Source organism: Aricia agestis, chromosome 2 (assembly GCF_905147365.1).
Source record: "Aricia agestis chromosome 2, ilAriAges1.1, whole genome shotgun sequence".
NCBI lineage: Eukaryota > Metazoa > Arthropoda > Insecta > Lepidoptera > Lycaenidae > Aricia > Aricia agestis.
In genome coordinates, this window is record NC_056407.1 from 11,054,126 (window position 1) to 11,074,604 (window position 20,479).

The 20,479-nt window shown below is 38.8% G+C and overlaps 1 protein-coding gene across 2 annotated transcripts in view; it reads left to right on the forward strand.

The window, feature by feature from the left end:
- The window catches only part of LOC121739834 (pituitary homeobox homolog Ptx1), a 53,298-nt gene extending 37,107 nt beyond the window's left edge, over positions 1-16,191 (forward strand). For both annotated transcript variants that reach the window (XM_042132420.1, XM_042132421.1), the window contains exons 4-5: positions 6,149-6,390; positions 15,598-16,191. In XM_042132420.1, the coding sequence (XP_041988354.1) occupies positions 6,149-6,390; positions 15,598-16,191 (836 nt within the window). The remainder of the gene's footprint in view (positions 1-6,148; positions 6,391-15,597) is intronic.
- Positions 16,192-20,479: the final 4,288 nt, after the last annotated feature.

Genomic DNA, 20,479 nt, shown 5'->3' on the forward strand with positions numbered 1-20,479 from the left:
CTGTACTATAGCATTTTGTTGCAAAAATTGAGGTGATAAAAATGTGAGAAAGACTTCAGAATGGCGCGTCGTAGCTCCGCGTAGCACTTCGTAGACAGGAGCTACCTACCGGCTTTATAATATTACGAGCTTTTGCCCGCGGCTTCGCTCGCGTTAAGAAGTATTATTATATACAAACTTTCATCCCCTATTTGAACCCCTTGGGGTTGGAATTTATTAAAATCCTTTCTTAGCGGATGCCTACGTCATAACATCTACCTGCATGACAAATTTCAGCCCGATCCGTCCAGTGGTTTGGGCTGTGCGTTGATAGATCACTATGTCAATCAGTCAGTCACCTTTGAGTTTTATATATATATATATATATATATAGATAGATAATATTATTACGAACGTAATTTAACATAGGATCCGTTTTTTTTTCTTATAACTTATAAGTTAGTCTATGTATTCTTAATATCTAGACCGAATATTTATAGATTAAAATATAAATTAAATTATACTGAAAAGGTGTTTCTGCACTATAGTCTATCTATGGTGTTTTAAAAGCGATACACATTCTTGCAATGCCAAGTTTCTTGCGTTTGCCGTCACAGTACAAACTAAGGAACGCCGTGCGATAACTGACTTCATTTGCTAATTGACTCAAACAGTTCTAATTGCCCACCATAAACGACTTCGTTCTTATCACACTGCATATTTATTGAAGATTGTGTAGATTATTGTCATTCTCCACGTTTATAATTAAAAATTGGCCAAAAGCAAGTCGGAATCACGCGAAGGTTTCCGAACCGTTATGGAGCAAAAACAGGCCAAAAATTGTGTTTTTGTATGGGAACCCCCCTAAACGCTTAAATTTTTATTTTATTTTTATTATTAATTATCATTACACATATAATTTAGGATATTCTTGAGATACTACCTGGAGACAGACAGACGGCAGACATCAGAGTAATAGGGTCCCGTTTTTACACTTTGGGTACGGAACCCTAAAAACGAAAACTATGCAATGTGTAAAAGTGTAAAGAGGAAAATATTTTTTAATTTTTTTCATCTCTAATAATATGTTATTTGGTTAAAATCTTGATATGAACCTACTGAAATATATAAGGTAATTTATAAAAATAAATACTATGATTAATTCTTTGAATTGTAATTTACTTACATTGCTTTTGGGCTGTTCAGTAGGTCTACTACGAAACTGTTTGGAGACTGAAACAATCGGACGAGAATGCCGCGTCCTGCTCTAACAACGTCATTTCACGTTTGTTAGAGTAGGACGCGGCATTCTCGTCGAATTGTTTGAGTCTCAAAACATTTTCAAATTATTTTTTAACTAAAAATTTTGAGGCCACAGTCTCTCCTCACGCAACACGAACGTTTACAACCTGTGTTCAGAGTATTCACATGATTTTTTTAATTGATCGTTGTTGTTATACCTATGATTTAATCTATAAAGTAATTTACAAAGTTAACCAAATTAGGTAGTTGATTTAGTATTGTCTTCAATCAAGATATTTGAGCAATAAAAATGCCACTGCTTATCCGATTAAAGTTGTAAAATTAAAAATATAAATAATATTTAGGTACCTAGATAGTAGAAGTTTATCGATGAGATAAACATTCGATAGGTTCGTACATTAATGTGTATGCAGTAGATGGTACTTAAATCCTTAGTATTTGTTGTAATCCTAGATTTATTGTGATTTGATTACTCATATTTTCGACCCATTAAGTCCACAAAACCAATGTTATATCATACAATATTTAGATAGTAGACAGCTTTTTCAATAGGAAGTAGAATTTTATTTGATTTGCTCAAATACTTTGAAAATGCTTTGTAGAGGTTAAGAGCTTCCATAATAATTTTGAATACTGGGTCTTGTTCAAATAAGCATGTTGTAGTGTACGTAGTAAAACAAGCACTATTAAATATTCAGAACTCCATGTTTTGGGCAATACGTATTTTCTTCACTACACTAAAGTAATAACTAATAAGAATGTTCCAGTAATGTTATATCTTCAAACGCATTAAAGTTCCAGTGCGTTGGGAGATATTACTCTACGAATTTCTAGAAAACTTTAAAGGACTTTCGTGGGTTACCCTTATTTCCTTGACCTCAAGGTCCAGTCAGATTAAGAACTATATTTTCAAGGCTATTAAAACTTCATATTGATGTGCAATCGGTGTATTGACACGGGGATCGCGACTAAGCCCATAAACGCGATCGCCGTTATCTACGTATTGATGTTACTATCACCGCTGCGCCCCCTCCGCCACCAAAATTATACTACACTTTTATGACGCTTGTATAATATTATTATAACCCTTATAATGATAGGCCTTTTTATGACTACGAAATGTGTATAAAGTCAAAATTGTTTTTGCGACAAAAATGATTACCTATTATATACCACACTGGCAAAATTAGCGGAACATAGGTAAAAAGGGCCAAAACTTGAACTCAAGTGGGTCGGGCTGTCTGAAAGCCTTTTTTATAGCTTCTAAGCTCATTCAAGAAATAAAATATTGAACAAAACTGGCAAGTTGACAGGTTTTTATAGCCATTATGCCCTAATAAGTGTTTTTCGATTATTGACGTTGTAAGTGTTCCTGATAAGAATGGCGTTTTAGCGGGGTGCAAGGTATGCTCAGCTCATTTGATTGTTTGGTTTTTGGAAGAACACATTGCTTAGATACAAAATTAGTGATTTCCCAGCATCTGCGACAGCTAGAGCTGTAACCACGATAGAGAAAGGTCACACCTACCGTTCGGTCAGTCAGGCCTTAGGTGTGTCGGCTTCCGTGGTTCATCGTAACTTTTAACGCTTCAGAGAGACTGGATCTTACGTTCGGAGACGAGAACAAGGCAGATATCGGGTGACAATGGTTCAGGATGACCATTTTGTAAGGAAACAAAACTTAAGAAATCGACCTCAAACTGCTATGCAGACACGAAACCTGTCGGAACAGGTCCAAGATGAACGTGTAAGTGATTGTACAGTAAGAAGAAGACTCAAAGAAGTTAAATTAAACTCAAAAGTGCCAGCAAGAGCATCAAAACTTGAGACAGGACACCGAAGAGCCAGGCTAAGATTTGCGCGTGAACATCAAAATTAGACAAGTGAGTGAAATCTTGTGCTGTACAGTGATGGGAGCAAATTCTGTGTACATTGTATTGACAGGCGATAAAGAATGTGGATAAATTATAAGGAAAGCTACAGGCCATCAAACTTACCGGAAACAGTGGCCTATGATGCAGGCTTCGTAATGGTTTGGAGTTGCATATGATTTGGAGCCCGCATGGAGCTGATGATTATAGATGATGGTACTTTGACAGTACAGGGCTATAGCACTGACATCCTGGAACTGCATGGTGTGCTTTTTACACAGTTTTAGGTAGTAATTATGTGCGTCCATAGAGTAAGAAAATCGGGCATTATTACCTAAACGATGCTGGCGTAGCCCAGGTGGAGAGGCCAGCGTGGTCTACGAATGTGGATCCGATTGAAGAAGTGTGGCACATCAATGGGTGAACGGTACGAGTTAAAACTCCAGCTCCAAAATGTGTCCAGGAGCTCGAGTTGGCGCTACTGGAGGAGTAGGAGAATATCCCACAGGAAATGATTGACAATTAAAATGCAAGCATGGAATGGCGTATAGCCCTCTTGAAATCCATAGAAGGCATTACACGCTTTTAACATGGCATTTCTTTAATTAAAATAGAGAATTTTCTTAAAAACTTACTACTGAAATTTCAAAGATTTTCTTAATTTTTTGATTTTTTTCTATTTTTCACTTTTTTATGCCCTAAATTTATATAACATTTATTTTTAGGGTTCCGTACCTCAAAAGGAAAAAACGGAACCCTTATAGGATCACTTTGTTGTCCGTCTGTCCGTCTGTCAAGACCCTTTTTCTCAGGAACGCGTGGAGGTATGAAGCTGAAATTTATATCAATTACTCAGGTCTACTGTCCCTTGAAGCTGTGAAAAAATCAAACTTCTAAGCCAACGCAATCAAAAGATACAGCCGTTTATGCCGCAAATTTTCGACACTTGCAAGGGAATCAAAACCTACAGGGTGCTTCCCGTGAACTCAGAATCTTGAAATTTGGTACGAAGCAACGTCTTATAGCATAGATAAAGGAAAAATTACGAAAACCATAAATTTTTAGTTACATCACATAATATATTTTTTTTAATAATTTTAAACTTACTACCCATTTCCTCATAAACGCGTAGAGATTGCAATAAAAATACCATAGTTATGACTCGATTGTCGTAATGAACGAACTTTGTAAACCTTGCAGGTTTGTACGGAACCCTCGGTGCGCGAGTCCGACTCGCACTTGGCCGGTTTTTTTAATAATCAATTAGTAAATAAATATATAAAAATCAGTGAACAATTAAAAAAAATGAAAATTTTGTTATGTTCCTCTAATTTTGCCGGTGTGTTAGAAAGATTTGTATGTTACATAAGTAGTCATTTTTTCTAAAGAAACTATATCACAGTTTCAACCATAAACAATAAAATAAAGAGCCCTAAATATAAGCCGGACTATTTAGGAAAACTGATTGCGTTGAAAATTTGGTTTGATATAAAGAAATCATTGTTATTTCAAATTCAAGAGTACTACCAAAGTTATATTAGTACAGCTACAATAAAGGCAAACAAGTAAAGATTATTGGTACATTCTCTATATTTACTGCAGTTATATCAGCTTAAAGGTTTGCGCACACTTTGTCGGCGCATGCCGGCGCATGCTATTGCCGGGTCGGGTCGCATCGCATTGACGGATTTTAACGCTCACTGTGCCGGGGCGTGCTGGGTCGGGTCGACGCGCAACGCATTGATGGATTTTGAGCCGAGGCTTGCCGGGCCGCATCGCATCATATCCGCGCGCCTCTTGCTATAGCACACTGTTGCTGGGGCGCAGCGGGCCTTGTCGGGCCGTGTCACATTGACGGAAATCCGCCGAGCAAAAATCCGCGCCGATGCGCCCCGGCAAAGTGTGCGCTACGTGCATCCGCTTCCATAAAAATTGTATGGAGGCGGATTTTTGCGATGCGCCCCGGCACGCTGAGCCCCGACACGGCCCGTCTCAGTGTGCTCACTCCTTAAATCAGCATTCAGCATATCATCGAAATAGAATATCAGTTGAAAATATCTGTTGGAGTGACTGTTATTGTGTATAACGTTAGAGCTATGTCGTAAAATGCTGCGCATGCGCCTAATCCCAGTATTAGTGGCGGCTACCGGCGCTCATCATTCATTATTTTTAGGGTTCCGTACTCAAATGGTAAAAGCGGTACCCTATTACTAAGACTTCGCTGTCTGTCCATCCGTCCAACTGTCACTAGCCTGTATCTCAAGAACCGCTTGAGATTTTAAAATATTAATGTATTTCAGTCGCCACTATAATATTTTTAACATTTTTAGCGCGATATCAATAAATGGTACGGAACGAACCCTTCGTTTTAATCCGACTCGTACTTAGCCGATCTTTTATTTGTAAACACTCAATATTGCTCGGTAACACAACTTTTTCGTATTTTATTACACGTTTCGGCGGTAATATTACGAATTTATGCATTTTTTTATGATGCTAATGTGGTTACGAGGTCAATCGTTTGTGCTGTAAATCACAAGCTTAACATTGTAAATAAAATAATGATTTATTAAATTACCGAATGTATTTTGCATTCATGGTTTCGTGTTATTAGTAATTATTAAAAACGACACCCATATAATTTATAATTTAAATAATAATATTATACAAACAAAAGTTCAAGCTTTAATTGAATTTTATGCACCTACCTTAAGGTTGTCTGTAAGAAACCGGTTTCATCGGTAAGACCGCCTGTTTGTACAGGATCATATATTATTTTAAATTGTAATTTAGTTTCTAATTTTTGTAAAAATAAAGCATTTTCTATCTATCTATCTACCTTGTGATTAGGTATAGGTACTCTCCAGGCTTTGCATGGATAAAATTTAAAATTTTTCTTTGCTCTAAATAGGAATGAAAACAAAAATAAATGTTTATTTACAAAATTAGCGTTCTCAATAATGTATTAAAATCCTCTATTTCACATCATTTTAAATTACGCATGCAGCGCTACTATACCACCACTTTGCCACCAGATCGACCACTAACCGAAGCCACCATCAAGACGGAGTCCACGACGCCGGGAGTCGGCCCCGACGAGCCGTCCCTCGACGACAAGGGCGACAAGAAGAACAAGCGCCAGCGCCGCCAGAGGACACACTTCACCAGCCAACAGCTGCAGGAGCTGGAGGCCACCTTCGCCAGGAACCGCTACCCAGACATGTCCACGCGCGAGGAGATCGCCATGTGGACGAATCTCACGGAAGCGAGAGTTAGGGTGAGTTCACATAATAATAATAGCTTCCACACCGGTTTCGGTGACGGTGGTCGGTTTAATTGAAATCAGGGTTATGCAGGAGTAATTTTATAGTGCCAAAGTGTGTGCGCAGCACACAAGAGCACTCTCTATTCCTTTTCACTCTCATAACCCAGTGAGACGGATTACGGGACGGATACATATTAAATAACATGTTTCCAACGTGGGAATTGAACCCACGACCTCCGAGTCAAGACCCACGTGCTCTTAACCACTAGACCACTCACTCACTAACGCCTCGATAGTGAGTTCACATATTCGTGTATTCTACCAGTAGGCTTAGCATGGTCATTGGTCACCATAGAAGCGATTTCTTTCTACGGAAGAATAGACAAAGTGACAGTTAGACAAAGGTAATCCGCCATTTTGTCACTAAAATCTGTCAGTGCCTGCTGAGTGCTGCGGTCCGATTCTCGTTTGAGTCTTAAGAATTGGACTTCTAAATCGAACGGGTAAAGAAAAATGTTGAGTTGACTTGACAGTGTCCTCTATCTCAAAGGAGTGTCCTATGTCCTTCTCACAGTGTTTAAATGTCTATATGATGAACAAACATGATGGTTTATTATAATACCAATCATTAATAGAAAAATACCTAGTATACCTAGTTCTTAAATTACGCATGCCATTGTCGTGATAAAATTCCTTTATTTAAAGTTAAACGTACAAAAAAGAATTCGCATTATTTTCGTGAAAGCGCATAAAAATAGTGTCCAGAGAGAACGCGTGGAAACTTGTTCGTTTTTTGTGGATAGCGTAAAAAGGCAGTTATCACGATATTAACGAGCGAGATGTTTAGACTAATCGGTGCATCCGGAGCGCACTCGGTGTATTTTTGTACCGCGCCGTCGAACGGAACACCAAAGCCCTTAATCCGTAAGGATTTGAAGCGTCTATTTTGGTCTTTTCATAATCCAGGGCTTAAGTTTGATCGCATCCACACACTGTCAATAGTTTTGGAAGGCCCCGCTAGAGATTCTGCGGTCGAACTCGCCTCGTACTATTTACACTATGTTCCGAATTCGTGGAATACCTTTTGGTTTCTTTACTATGCGTGGCGTTGTCGTGTTAAGCCCTCGAACGTGTCTCTTCAGCGAATTTTTTATCTTGATCCTTGTTTATAATGAAATAAAATGTAACGATTATCATGTCATAAAAACACTCGTCCGGATTGACTGAATTTCAGGGAAATCTATTTTCAAAGACCTTTCAATTTCTTCCTGACGTCGTAGAGCTTAAATATATAATTCTTCGATGTGACTTGTGGTCACACGAGAGTAAAGAGCGTCAAATTATTTATTACATCTCAGTTTAAGTGCGATGACTGACGAGGCCTGAAAAGGCGATCGTTCTGAGTACGTAGCAGCTTTTCTAGGCTTACAAAGTATCTAACATAGTTATAAGAGAAAATTGTAATCATAACGCACTCGTAACTTTTCATAACTTTAAATATTTTGAAGCACAAAGCTGTAACGTATGAACTTTATAAACTAGTACTCATTACTCAATACCCATATCTACAAAACGATACATAATTAGCATACTTGGAGCACATAATTAGTAAGAGGTGTGTGTAAATCGATATATTGAGATACGGCCGATACGTCTCAAGTGTTTGATATTAATTTCGAGTCATTGCCGTCTGAACTGAAAAGGCCGCGGGTGCTCTTTCAAACATTCTGTTCTTTAACATTAGGGTTGTAACGTCTTACATTTTAAATCTGAACATTATTCTCTAGTTATAAAATACTCTTCTATAACATTAGTAGTAGAAAGTGGTATAACTGTGAATCCTTCGAGGTAATTTAACACTTTTTGAGATAAAAATATTCAATTGTAATAATTTGTAGGTATAATTATTATGGTTTGCCTTTTTAATTTTACACTATTTAGTTCCTCATTCGCTGTAGGATGTGTACTTACTTATTGTAAAATCTCATTGATATTTAATAAAATATCAGCTCTATGTCGCTTTGTTGATTCTGTATTTATAATACTACTTTAATACGATCACGTAAAGAAACATCAATATTCAAGAATACACGAAGACGTTGCTGTAGAGTGTAGGAACATTGTGTCACGCGACTGATCCTGTTTGCGACGCGGGCTCGAGCCTAATCATTGCCTCTGTCATTACAGATTATAACATGAAAAATCTACATTGCGAATAATGTAAGATATAATTTAATCTCGCGCCAAGACCTTCCGACAGCCCTAATCGTGGGGATTACCGTTCGCTCGTCCGCGCCGCTCTCCGACCAATAAATCTGTGCGCGCGCGCAGCGATAAATCGTCCGACATTATTTTTGTTACGCACTCATTAGGGTCATTGCCTGCTTATTGACTCCTAATATATGATGTGTTAATCTGTCTGTTTTCTTTACCACATACGCGAATTACTCGTGACAAATCGATTCAGACGTTCACTAACATGCATTTCAGTTTTTACAGTTTGAAGAATTTGAAGAAGAGTGTTAATCTCTCTTTAAATCCTCGTGTATTTATCGCTTAAAAGTAAAGTGTTGAATGAATTTCTCGAATTTAAATTCCTAACTGAAGTAAAATGGGCAGGACACTTCTTAATTTTTTTTTTGAGATTTAACATTTTAGCGACAACCTACCAAGCCAGTATTGCTAGGTACTGGTATTATAAGTACGTGTAATTTTAATAATATCAACTCAACGAATAACGAATACTTACCAATTCATAAGCCTTTCTTCCATCCTATCATCTTCCTTTTTTTTTTATGAAACTAGTGTAGACCTGCATTGGAACTGAACAATTCCCAATATATTTGTCTTCATCTCGTCGGCAGTTGTTCCCTACAGCAGCCCCGCCCCACAGTTACACAATTTTCTGAGAAAACGCCGACGGTACTCAAGCCAATCGTCCGTGAAACAACTTGTGACATATTTCATTTGGTTCCGAACGCGTATCGTATTCCCTGACAGAGTATTAGCCCATCGATCCTCTATCACATAAATTCGCAATTTTTACATCCAGCTGCAGATGTCTGGCTTGTTAGGGAATGTTATTATGTTATTGTGTTATTTTAATATTATATTTCGTATTCAATAGTCAATCAATGTAGACCAATAGAAGATAAATAGTTACAACTTGCAATCACAACTTTAGCTTTCATGTGTTTGTTACGTTATTTCCATTTCATTAATAAAACTTTTTTTAATGAAATAAGGGGGCAAACGAGCAAACGGGTCACCTGATTGAAAGCAACTTCCGTCGCCCATGGACACTCGCAGCATCAGAAGAGCTGCAAGTGCTTTGCCGGCCTTTTAAGAGGGAATAGGGTAATAGGGGAGGGTAGGGAAGGGAAGGGAATAGGGGAGGGTAGGAAAAGGAATAGGGTAGGGGATTGGGCCTCCGGTAAACTCACTCACTCGGCGAAACACAGCGCAAGCGCTGTTTCACGCCGGCTTAATGTGAGGACGTGGTATTTCTGCGGTCGAGCCGGCCCATTCCTACCGAGGCATGGCTCGCCCACCAGTGGCGAAGAGTCCATATAACCCGATTCCCGTCGGCTTCCATTTTGGAAAATCGAATCTATGGGCCAAATACATTTTTATCTAATAAATATTTTACATACTTAAAAATCTTTGAATTCACTAAACGCCTACAAAATTTTATATGCAATAATTTTTTCTCTCACTTGAAATAGTTTGAATTAATAATTAATTGCCTACAAATTTATATAGGCAATGCAACGTGCAGGCCATCTCCGATAGAAGCCGATAAATTAGCGGGTTATTTCTTCATACAACGATATTTCATAGTAAGCATCTGTCCTTTTCATTCCTGTGAACTGATCGTCATGTTCTGTCTCGTTCTACCACGCGCCAATATACTCGGAAATAAGCCGATACTCGGCGAGTTATTACGGAGAAAGGTTAATTAGCAACGCACAAGTGCGAACGAGAAAGATAAACTTCATGAAGTAAAATTGTTATGAGTCAAATGGCGGATGAGTGTTTGTAAACAACTTGTTTGTTTTGTGTTATTTGTTTTAGCGTAAAATAATGCAGTGTCGCGAATTTAAATTAATTTGTATTGTGATTTGTTAATTGTGACTCGTACAGCTGAGACTGTTGTCTGAAAGATTATTTGCTGTCGAAGGAAAGTTCGTTTTCCAAACTTAGTTTTGAATGACCGTATGTGCCGTCAGTCGTCACGCATACAACTTAACTCAGAAGGCATTTTTCAAAGGCATCATTATCAAACTTGAAACTCGAACATTGTTGAACATCAGTGCTGAGCGTTTTGGTAAGTAGACTTTTTACTCCGGCTTCCCTTCCGAAAATATTCACCCTTCGCCACTGTCTACGTATAAACATATTGATTCTTATTTGAAAGATTTAATATTATATTTGGATTCTGTAGGAGTTTTTTCTCTCTACCTTCTTTTGTGTAACACTAACAGTTAACACCTTAAAGATTTCCTCAGTTTTCTCATTCAATTGAAGTCCAAGCAAAATCGATTTGACTAAGCATTTAAAAAATCCTCTTCCGCCGACAGCGCAGTCGACACGTCCCATTATTTATTTTACGTGGACGGCCGCCGGTATTTTTGCACCGCTTTAGCGCTGTCGGCGACCGGCGTCGATACGTGCAAACAGTTTAGTGAGTAACGTTATTTTCGCTAACGCCGACCATCCGCGTCCTGTTTTTTCAAAGCTTACATGCTGTGGGGTTTTTTCAGATGTTCCAAATCGAAATCATAAAATGTTATCACAGGCTTGGTCATATGCAGCGTGGACTATATTATCAAAATTTCATAATTCAAGACGTGAGTGGATGAATAGGGTAAGTAACATGAAGAAACTTCCCGTTTTTTTGTTTTAATGGAGGGTTTAGGGCCGGAAAAAATATTTGAAATAGAAAAAGTATGAATTATATGTGTAGCCAGATATATTAGCTTGGTTATGAAGTAAGATAAGTCACAAGTTTTATTAAAATAATTAGGGAAAAAATGTTATTGTCCGTATGTTACAAAATGTTACTTATTCGATTCTTCCACTCACATCTTCTTTAGGCCGTTTAAAGACCTAGGTCGATTGGTCGGATTATGTTACTTTAAAATTAGCTATGATCTGTCGGAAGCGTTTGACATAACACGACCAAATTACGTAGGACCACCATCTGTCTATGAATCAACTTCCCTGATAGTACATTGACGATTTGTATTCGATTCGTCGTGTAGACTTTAGATGTTAAAGAATATTTATTTGTACTACCTCATGCATCAGGATTCAGGCATCGTAATGAACAAAGTAGCAACATGCTATTATTTGTACAACTTGTTTTTTAATCAACCAAAAGAACAATTAGAAGTAAAGAGATATTCTAGTCCAGACATGAGGAAACGTCAAAGTACAGCAGAATAAATAGAGATTACTGACTTATAACAGCAATGAGCCAATGACTGATGCAAATGTGCATTGAAATCCGCTAAAATCCGACAGATCAAAACATCGCGGCGGCCCATCGCGGTATAATACCGATATAGACAACTATTCTAGCCACATTCTAGCTCAGTTAGCAAATAATTGTTATTCATTAATAAACATTGTTAACTTCATACGTAGAAATATGTATGACATGCATACAGAAAATTTTGGTACCACTGCAGCATTGTAAATATTGCAGTTTCGCCCATGATTATTCTAGAATCTAGAGTATATCAAGGTAGAGTTCTATTTTATAATAGACGTACCTTGCAAATTTGTAATTAAGATATTATATTATCCATTTTGATCCTAGATACTGAATATAAAAAAGAGATATTAATTATAAATAAGACATTTTTATACTAGACCGGCAGATTTTTTGTAGTACATGTAGACTATATTTTCGGGACTACCAGATACCAGAAATGTTATATATATTACGATAATAGTCCGTTTATAATGATTTCGTAAGGAAGTGACTCAATATAGCTCTGCACTCTGCAGGGTGCATCAAATAAGTTATGTTGAGTGTAGGGTTGCTACAAGAAAGAAAATCGTAAGACTGGTTTTTCCTCGCGTAATTATAAGAAACTAGCTGTCCCGGTGAACTTCGTGTCACTTTAAAACCTTCCCTGGACTTCTACGAATATTTTAAGACTAAAATTAGCCCAACCCGTTCAGCCGTTTTCGAGTTTTAGCGTTACTAACATAATTGAAAATCCATTTTTTATATATTTGACTTTTAAGTATTATCACAAATCTTTTGTATGGGAGTATAGAAAAGTGATGTTTTTAGACTTTTTAGGAAATTTATTTTTTTTTAGAATTTTTCTCTCCGTAAGAACCATCCTCGTACTTCAAGGAATATTTAAAAAAAAGAATTAGCGAAATCGGTCCAACTGTTCTCAAGTTTTGCGCTTAGCAACACATTCAGCGACTCATTTTTATATTATAGATATTTCAATCCTCATATTCAATAAGACAAAAAATTGCCTTTTCTAAATTGTCTTAAATTATGTAATTTTTCAGTGCTTATTTTATACTAGAGTCTACATTAAAACGTATCTTTATAACACATATTGTTGCGTATATAATAAATATTAATAAACTATATTATCATTTCAAGCTTTATTGTATTTTACAAACACCAGCAGTGGTCAGAATTTGTTGAAATCGATAACCCTAACTTACGCACGTGTCAAATCCTGGTTCATTTATTCGAGCCCACGTTTATTTGACTTTGGAATAGTTGAACCGCAGCAGGGTACGTCAATTTGGGTCTACGGGCTATGGTTATATGGGTTATAATAGCGCGGCAGTAATCCCGTTCCGATGGACCATCATTTGATTGATGATACTAATAAAACTGTGATTCTAGTTTAATTTAAATTTAAGGCAATTTAGCAGCCCTGCTCCCGCTGACCGTAAAATAGGTTTATTATTCGCATAGTGCGGTCGCATCGCTCATTGTGACGTCTATTATGTGGACACAGTGACTAACGAGTTTTTTCCTCGTCATTATTAGAAGTCTGTTTGGAAATATGAGATAGCGTCTAAGAATCTTTCCAATGACTCATGCTTAGTATTAAAATTCGTGTGGTAGAACTTTTAATTACCTAGAACTGTAACTGAACCAGAAAACAGACAAAATATGACACAAATTTAACCAAAAAAGATGAATGAATGAAGAAAAGATAATTATTTGTTGAAATGAACACTGAACAACATAAATTGACGGTAAAGACTAAAGAGAGAAAATTGCTCACTTAGGAATTTAGGATGTTCGTTGCGAACGTCCACGTATAGGGCAACTAAATACAAGTAGGCCTAGAACTTATAGTTTTTGATTTTTAACAAACATAAGTAGAGTTTTGTATAACATTGTAGGACATGCTGTCAGGGTCGACATTCTCACCGTGATGGGTCGCATTAATCTTGCTCTACGCGTCCCGCATGTTAACATCATAATTTTATATATTTTGTACAATACTTGCAAGTTATGGAAATGAAAATCTAATACGAGTTTAGTTTACGGAAAAGATAATATTTATGTACAATACTGATTCAGATTTTGACTGCTTTACTTCGAAATCCACAAAACAGCTATGAAGTATCACTTATAATTTTAATAAATTGGTTTAAATTTACCCTTCACAAATCGTGTTTAAAAGTCTTATAAACGTATATCTACACAAACAGAAAGTGCACAGTGTTCTATCCGCAAACTCTACAGAAATAGAAGGTGCGTAGAGTTTTATTCGCACACTTTTCACAAACAGCACGTGCGTAGAGTTCTATCTGCTAACTCTGCATCAACAGAAGGTGTGCAGTGTTCTATCCGCAAACTCTACATAAACAGAAGGCGCGTAGAGTTTTATTCGCACACTTTTCACAAACAGCACATAGGTAGAGTTCTATCTGCTAACTCTGCATCAACAGAAGGTGCATAGAGTTCTATCCGCAAGCTCTACGTAAAAAACAAAAGCGTGTAGATTTCCACAAACATCGATTGTGGTGGCTTAAAAAATACAATGATTCTAATGTTCCCTGATGTAGGGCAGCCTCAGCCTCGTACAATAATATATTTAAAGGATTAACCCCGCGTCGCAATATCGCGACCCTCCGGCCTTAGCGCCCCGCGGCGCTGCCCGCTATTCAAATAATGGAAATTATTTCCACATATGTGCACCTAGATAAATATCATTGTGTCCTCGTTATTGAACTCCCCCGAATGTGTGGAGTTATTTTCACCCGTTATCTTGTCATTTATGAGCATTAGAACGTTGTAGGTTGCTATTGGATTTTTTATGGGAGATTCGAACGTTGTAATTGAATAGGAAAAGCTGCGGTGAAAAGTTTGTTTTGTAGATCTACGAGTACATTGGAGGATATTATATTGTTACTCTTGGAACTCAAAATATCGTGTATCATACACGTGTTTCGCTGAAAGGTTAAAAATTCATGTAAATTCTGGTCATGCATCATTTTTGCCGGTTCTCATTTATCTATTGAATTTTTAACGCGTCGTTTTCCCACCTGCGTTTTAAAACATCCGTCACGTAAAATTTATGTTTTGAAAAATAAGTGTGCGTATATGGGGTGGAAACGACCGCTCATGTTCACTTAACCGAGGAAGGAGGGAATTATTTACCGTTTCGGCTGGGCGGGCCCGCCGCAGCGAGTGAGACAAATACCGCCGCCGGCACAATATTTATTGCAGTCGCTGCCGTGGATTGCGCAATTTATCGCGGAGGTGTCGTCGGCGATCGATCGCCCGCTGACGGACGCGCCATACATCAGCGCGCGCGTTATCTGTGCTCACGGCGACTTATCACGCGTCAGCCGCCTTCGCCCGAGCCTCCTGCCGCCGCCAGCTCCGAGCAGCGGCTCGCGGCGGGTCCCGGCGACCGCTCATTTATTGCGGCTCGACGTAAATTCTCGGCGAGCGATGCGAAGGCGTCCCGTCCAATCGCGATGCTCGTTTATCTTCATTTCGCGACCGCAATTAGACGGGTCGTTGGCTGCGGTCGGGTGGGGGCCTCGCCTCCTCCACTAGTACGTGGCTCGAATACCCCGCCACGACGGAGCGCTTTTTCAACTTTGTAATGAGTAAAGTTAATTACTCCCGAACCGAGGATGACGCTCGGTTTACGCGGAAACTTTCTTTTTCCCTCGATATGAAGACCCTAATAACATTCATTGTTTCAGGTTTGGTTCAAAAATCGGCGGGCGAAGTGGCGGAAACGCGAGCGGAACGCGATGAACGCCGCGGCCGCCGCCGCCGCCGACTTCAAGAACGGCTTCAGCACCCAGTTCAACGGTCTGATGCAGCCGTTCCCCGACACGGACGCACTGTACTCGTCGTACCCCTACAACAACTGGGCGGCGAAGGTGCCGAGCCCGCTGGGGACGAAGAGCTTTCCGTGGCCCGTCAACCCCCTCGGCTCCGTAGTGCCGGCCAGCCACCACCAGGGCTCCGTGAACTGCTTCAACACGGCGACGTCGATGGGCGGCGTCGGCGGCGGTGGCATGGGCGGCGTGGGCGGCTCCGGGAGCGTCGGCGGCGGCGTGGCGCCCTGCCCGTACACCGCGCCGCCCAACCCGTACAGCATGTACCGCGCGGAGCCCTGCCCGGCCATGTCCTCGTCGATAGCGTCGCTGCGGCTGAAGGCGAAGCAGCACTCGTCGAGTTTCGGCGGCGGGTACGGCGGCGTGTCGCCGGTGTCGCGCGCGGGCTCGGCGCCGCTGTCGGCGTGCCAGTACGCGGCGGGCGGGGTGGGCGTGGCAGACCGCGTGCTCTGAGAGGAGGCCCGCGGCCGCGAGGAGCCGCGCTCGCCGGCGCCGCCGCTGCTGGCGACGCGCGCGTCCTAGTCGCCGCCCGCGCGCGCGCCCGCCGCCGCCGCCGCCGCCGCGCACGCTCACCCGCTGTACCGCCACCTCTGGGAGTGGTTCGATTGACGCCACTTGCCGCAGTGTGATCCTATAGGTTTAAATTTAAGAAACTTCGGGCAATAAAAACTTAACGATTCGTTCTAGACGATGTCCTGTAAATATGTAGTTATGTACTTACGTATACCAAAGCGATGTGTGCAATTTTTATAAGCTTAGCTGTATCTAGGTCGTTAAGAATATTTTTATCGTGTATGTAATTAAATTTTCGAGTATTTGTCTGTATATAAATTAATTTTTAGGTAATTTACTTGTAATTTATTTTGAGATGACTAGGAGATTCGGCAGTGCATAATTGCATAATGCAGTTGCATTTTTATGTTAATAATTTACATATTAACTAGTAATTTAAAACGAAATTACGCTGATTTAAAACTAATAAGCAATAACGATGGCAATTTTTATTACAAAAGTCTCAAACAATACTTAGCTCAAAGTGCATTTACTTATTGATTAAAAGAATGTAATTTATAGATTCAAAAATTCTCGGGTACTATTTGTTTTATAAATAAAACAATTAACTGCGAATATGCGCTACAGAGGTGTTTAATATTCTGTAGAGAGCAAATATACTAATAAACACCGTAAGCTGTAAATTGCAATACAAAGAAAGTTCCTGTGACGGACGTGAAAGTGGAAAGTAAAAGCAACGTTTCAGTTATGAGGTCCCAAAAACTACATACTTACTAGTTTCAAAATTGTCCAACCTTCTTAAGGCCGTTCCCAATATTTGATCTATCTCTGGTTTTGCCCTACTAGAGATAGGAATAGCTCACATTAGACATTAGAGACATATATTTTATGTCAATTGTGAGCTATTCATATCTCTAGTAGGGCAAAACCAGAGAAGATCAAATATTGGGAAAGGCCGTTAGTCATCAAATTCTGACGATACCATGTATATCGCCGTTTACTTACTTACATTTTTAATTTATATTGCACTTGTTTAGTTTTAAATCTACCTGTTTATAGTGTAGTGAATTAAAATTTAGATTTTTTTGGTTATGAAATTGTATTTAAATGGCAACAGTGACTATCTAAAATTACAAGTTTTTGCAAATTTTATTCATGAACAAAGTAATTATTCTACACTTCACAACATGAGGATGATTTTTTAAAATTTCTATGGCAACAACACGTACCACAGTTTTGCCAAAAGTTATGCCAAAAATTTATAGTCAAAATATATTTTTAAGTACAAAAGAATTAAGTAAAATGTATTGGAGAACGAAATGACTATACCTAATGAGATTATTGCAACCGCGATCTCATAATATTTAACGAATACTTAATATTTATTATCTTTTAATGTAAATAAACTTAAATAACTAGTACTACGAACACGAATTAGATTACCTACATCCGTGTGCCTATTGTAATGAGAAGTACGCAAAGAAAATATTGTAAATAGTTAATCCAAATCGATATAAAGATCGAGGTTTTCATTTTATACATATCAAACAAAATAAGTGAACTGTTTCTGTTTATTTTGTAAATGTATTAACGGATAACTGATTGTTTTGTAATTAAAAACCTCTAGTCATAATAAAAATTATCACCGAATGTTTTGTTTTATTTTGTTGAAGGGCTTTATTATGCCTTTACTCCGCCGCGCGGAAGCTCTGAGGAATCGGGACTCAAAGAAGAGCCGCCCTTGGCCATATAAAATCAGCTTAGCACTCGAACGTTCCGTATAATTCCTCGAAGCTTAGGCTAGGAGAAAAAAAACCAAGGTTTTCTGATCAATAAATATTTTGAGCTGATACCTAAATTAGCAATAGAGATACAGTAACGAACAATTACGAAAAATCAAGAATCTGTTTAGAATAGTGAACAATACTCACAAAGCAGTCTAAAAATATAACTAATAAAATCGAAAAAAACAGATAATTCTTTTGCAATTAACTCTGCTTTAGATATATTTTAACTCAGTGCTCACATAAAATGAGATACTATAGTAAGAGGTACTACAGAAATGCAGCGAAACGTGTGCATCAAATTGAAATGGAAATAAGTTTCACGTTAACGTAAGCTATTTTATTGCGAGGAGCGGCGGCGGCTGGCCGGAGACGATAAATTGTGTTGTCAACTTCAACATTACTGCTTACGTTCAAAACGTTCAAGTAGGTGTGTTTTCGTGCCGTACTTTTGCATCTACACCTGCTTATTGCCATTCAGAGGCCGGGTGCCATCGAGATTCTCATACGTATATACGTAATACCTAAATCATTTTCTCATACAAAAATATTTTACACTAGATGACGCCCGCAACTCTGTTGCGCCAAAACTCGTTTATCTCGCGAGAACCGTATATTTTTCCGGGACAAAAAGTATCCCATGTCCTTTCCCGGGACTCAAAGCATATCCATGCCAAATTTCAGCAAAATCGGTTCAGCGGTTTGGGCATGAAGAGGTGATAGACAGACAGAAAGACAGACAGACACACTTTCGCATTTATAATATTAGTATGGATGTTTGAGTTTCGATGGCACCCGGCCCCTTAATGCTCTCATTTAGGTTAAAGGCAATGTTTGGGATACGTAGAATGTATGAAAAATCGCAAACCAGCAAAGTAGCGGCTTGTGCTAAAAATAAATTTATAATTGTGATTTCTAATTATTTCAAGTTTTGGATTCGTTTTCCTTGTTTGTTAAAATGCACCAAGTTTTATTGAAGATATTTCGGTATCCAAATCCAGCCAATAAATTCCGAGCAAAAAATCTATAAAAGTACCGATTATGGAAAGCCTCATTTGTTTATAGGTGCAGAATAAACACACATTTGTACTTTTAGATAAACGCTGTTAATCCACGCAAAGAGCGCGAATCGGCGCACGTGGACATAAATTGCGATCAATTGATTCCTGAAATTCGGCGACATCGGGCAGAAAGTATACAATAATCCGGCAAATGATTATCAGGCGGCCGGCGCGGCGACGCAGTTTTCAGGTGCTCCGATCCAGGCGCTTTAAGGATTTAGCCGAGGATTTGCTTTCAATATTAGCCGTCGGCCGGCGGGCGAGCCCGTTCCGTTCCGCTCCTTTTTTATTATTTCGTCGCATCGTTTTGGCTCCAAATGGAATCATTCCGCCATCTACATTTTTATTTTTCAATTGCTCCCCGATTAGTGGGATTAGCCGGTATCGCTTCTCGATTTTTTGCTTTCTTTGGTGGGCGCTTTCGCGGACTAACGCGCGCGCCTAATGACTCCGGGACGCGCCGCATTCGTCTCAGTCTAAGCGCTGATGTCGACGAATGGATTATTTGCTTCAGCAGTCAGCTTCATTAATTGATTCGATTGGTGTGTAAAGTGACGGCTTTGTCTATACTTTGGAGAGTTCTGTCAGTGAGTATAATTATCTTTTCAATACCAGAAGGAAGATTGGGAAAGAAGAAAAGAACGACCACATATCACCCGCTCCATTTGTAACAACATGTTCGCAAGCTCTACAAATCGTTAAAAATGAAACACACTGTTATTTGTGCACGCACAGCCGCATTGATATTGATATGGAGTATATACATTTTTATAATTACTGGTATTTGTTCTGTTACATAAGCACGTGTGGCTCGGTGGTCGCCGGCCGCGTCACAGCTATCTTTATGGTGGCAAACATTCATGTTGTTTTTTATTTTATCAAGCCTTAGTCACTGAGGTCTGGTTTGTGCGTACACACGATATCATATCATCCCTACGTTAAATTATATTTGCCTTGAACTAACACAAGTACCTTGGTAGGTATGCAAGTCAGGGTAACGACGCTACATTTAACATTCTTTGTTAAAAATGCAACAAATCTAATTGAAATAAAATGTAAGATTTGTCTTATGAAGAAATATACCTTCTAATATTATATATAAAATTCTCATGTCACAATGTTAGATAGCGTACTCCTCCGAAACGGCTTTACTGATTTTAACCAAATTTTAAATGCATATTCAGTGGATCTGAGAATCGGCTACTGGGTACTTTTCATATTGATACTTATCAATTATTAGCATTTGTTGAATAAATAATAGGAAATTATTACAACTCGAGACTGACGGCGACCATTGTTTGTGCGACGGGATGGCGATGGACGTTGCAATGCAATGGTGACATACTTATTTAGTCACTTCAATAAAATAATACGGGTAAAATA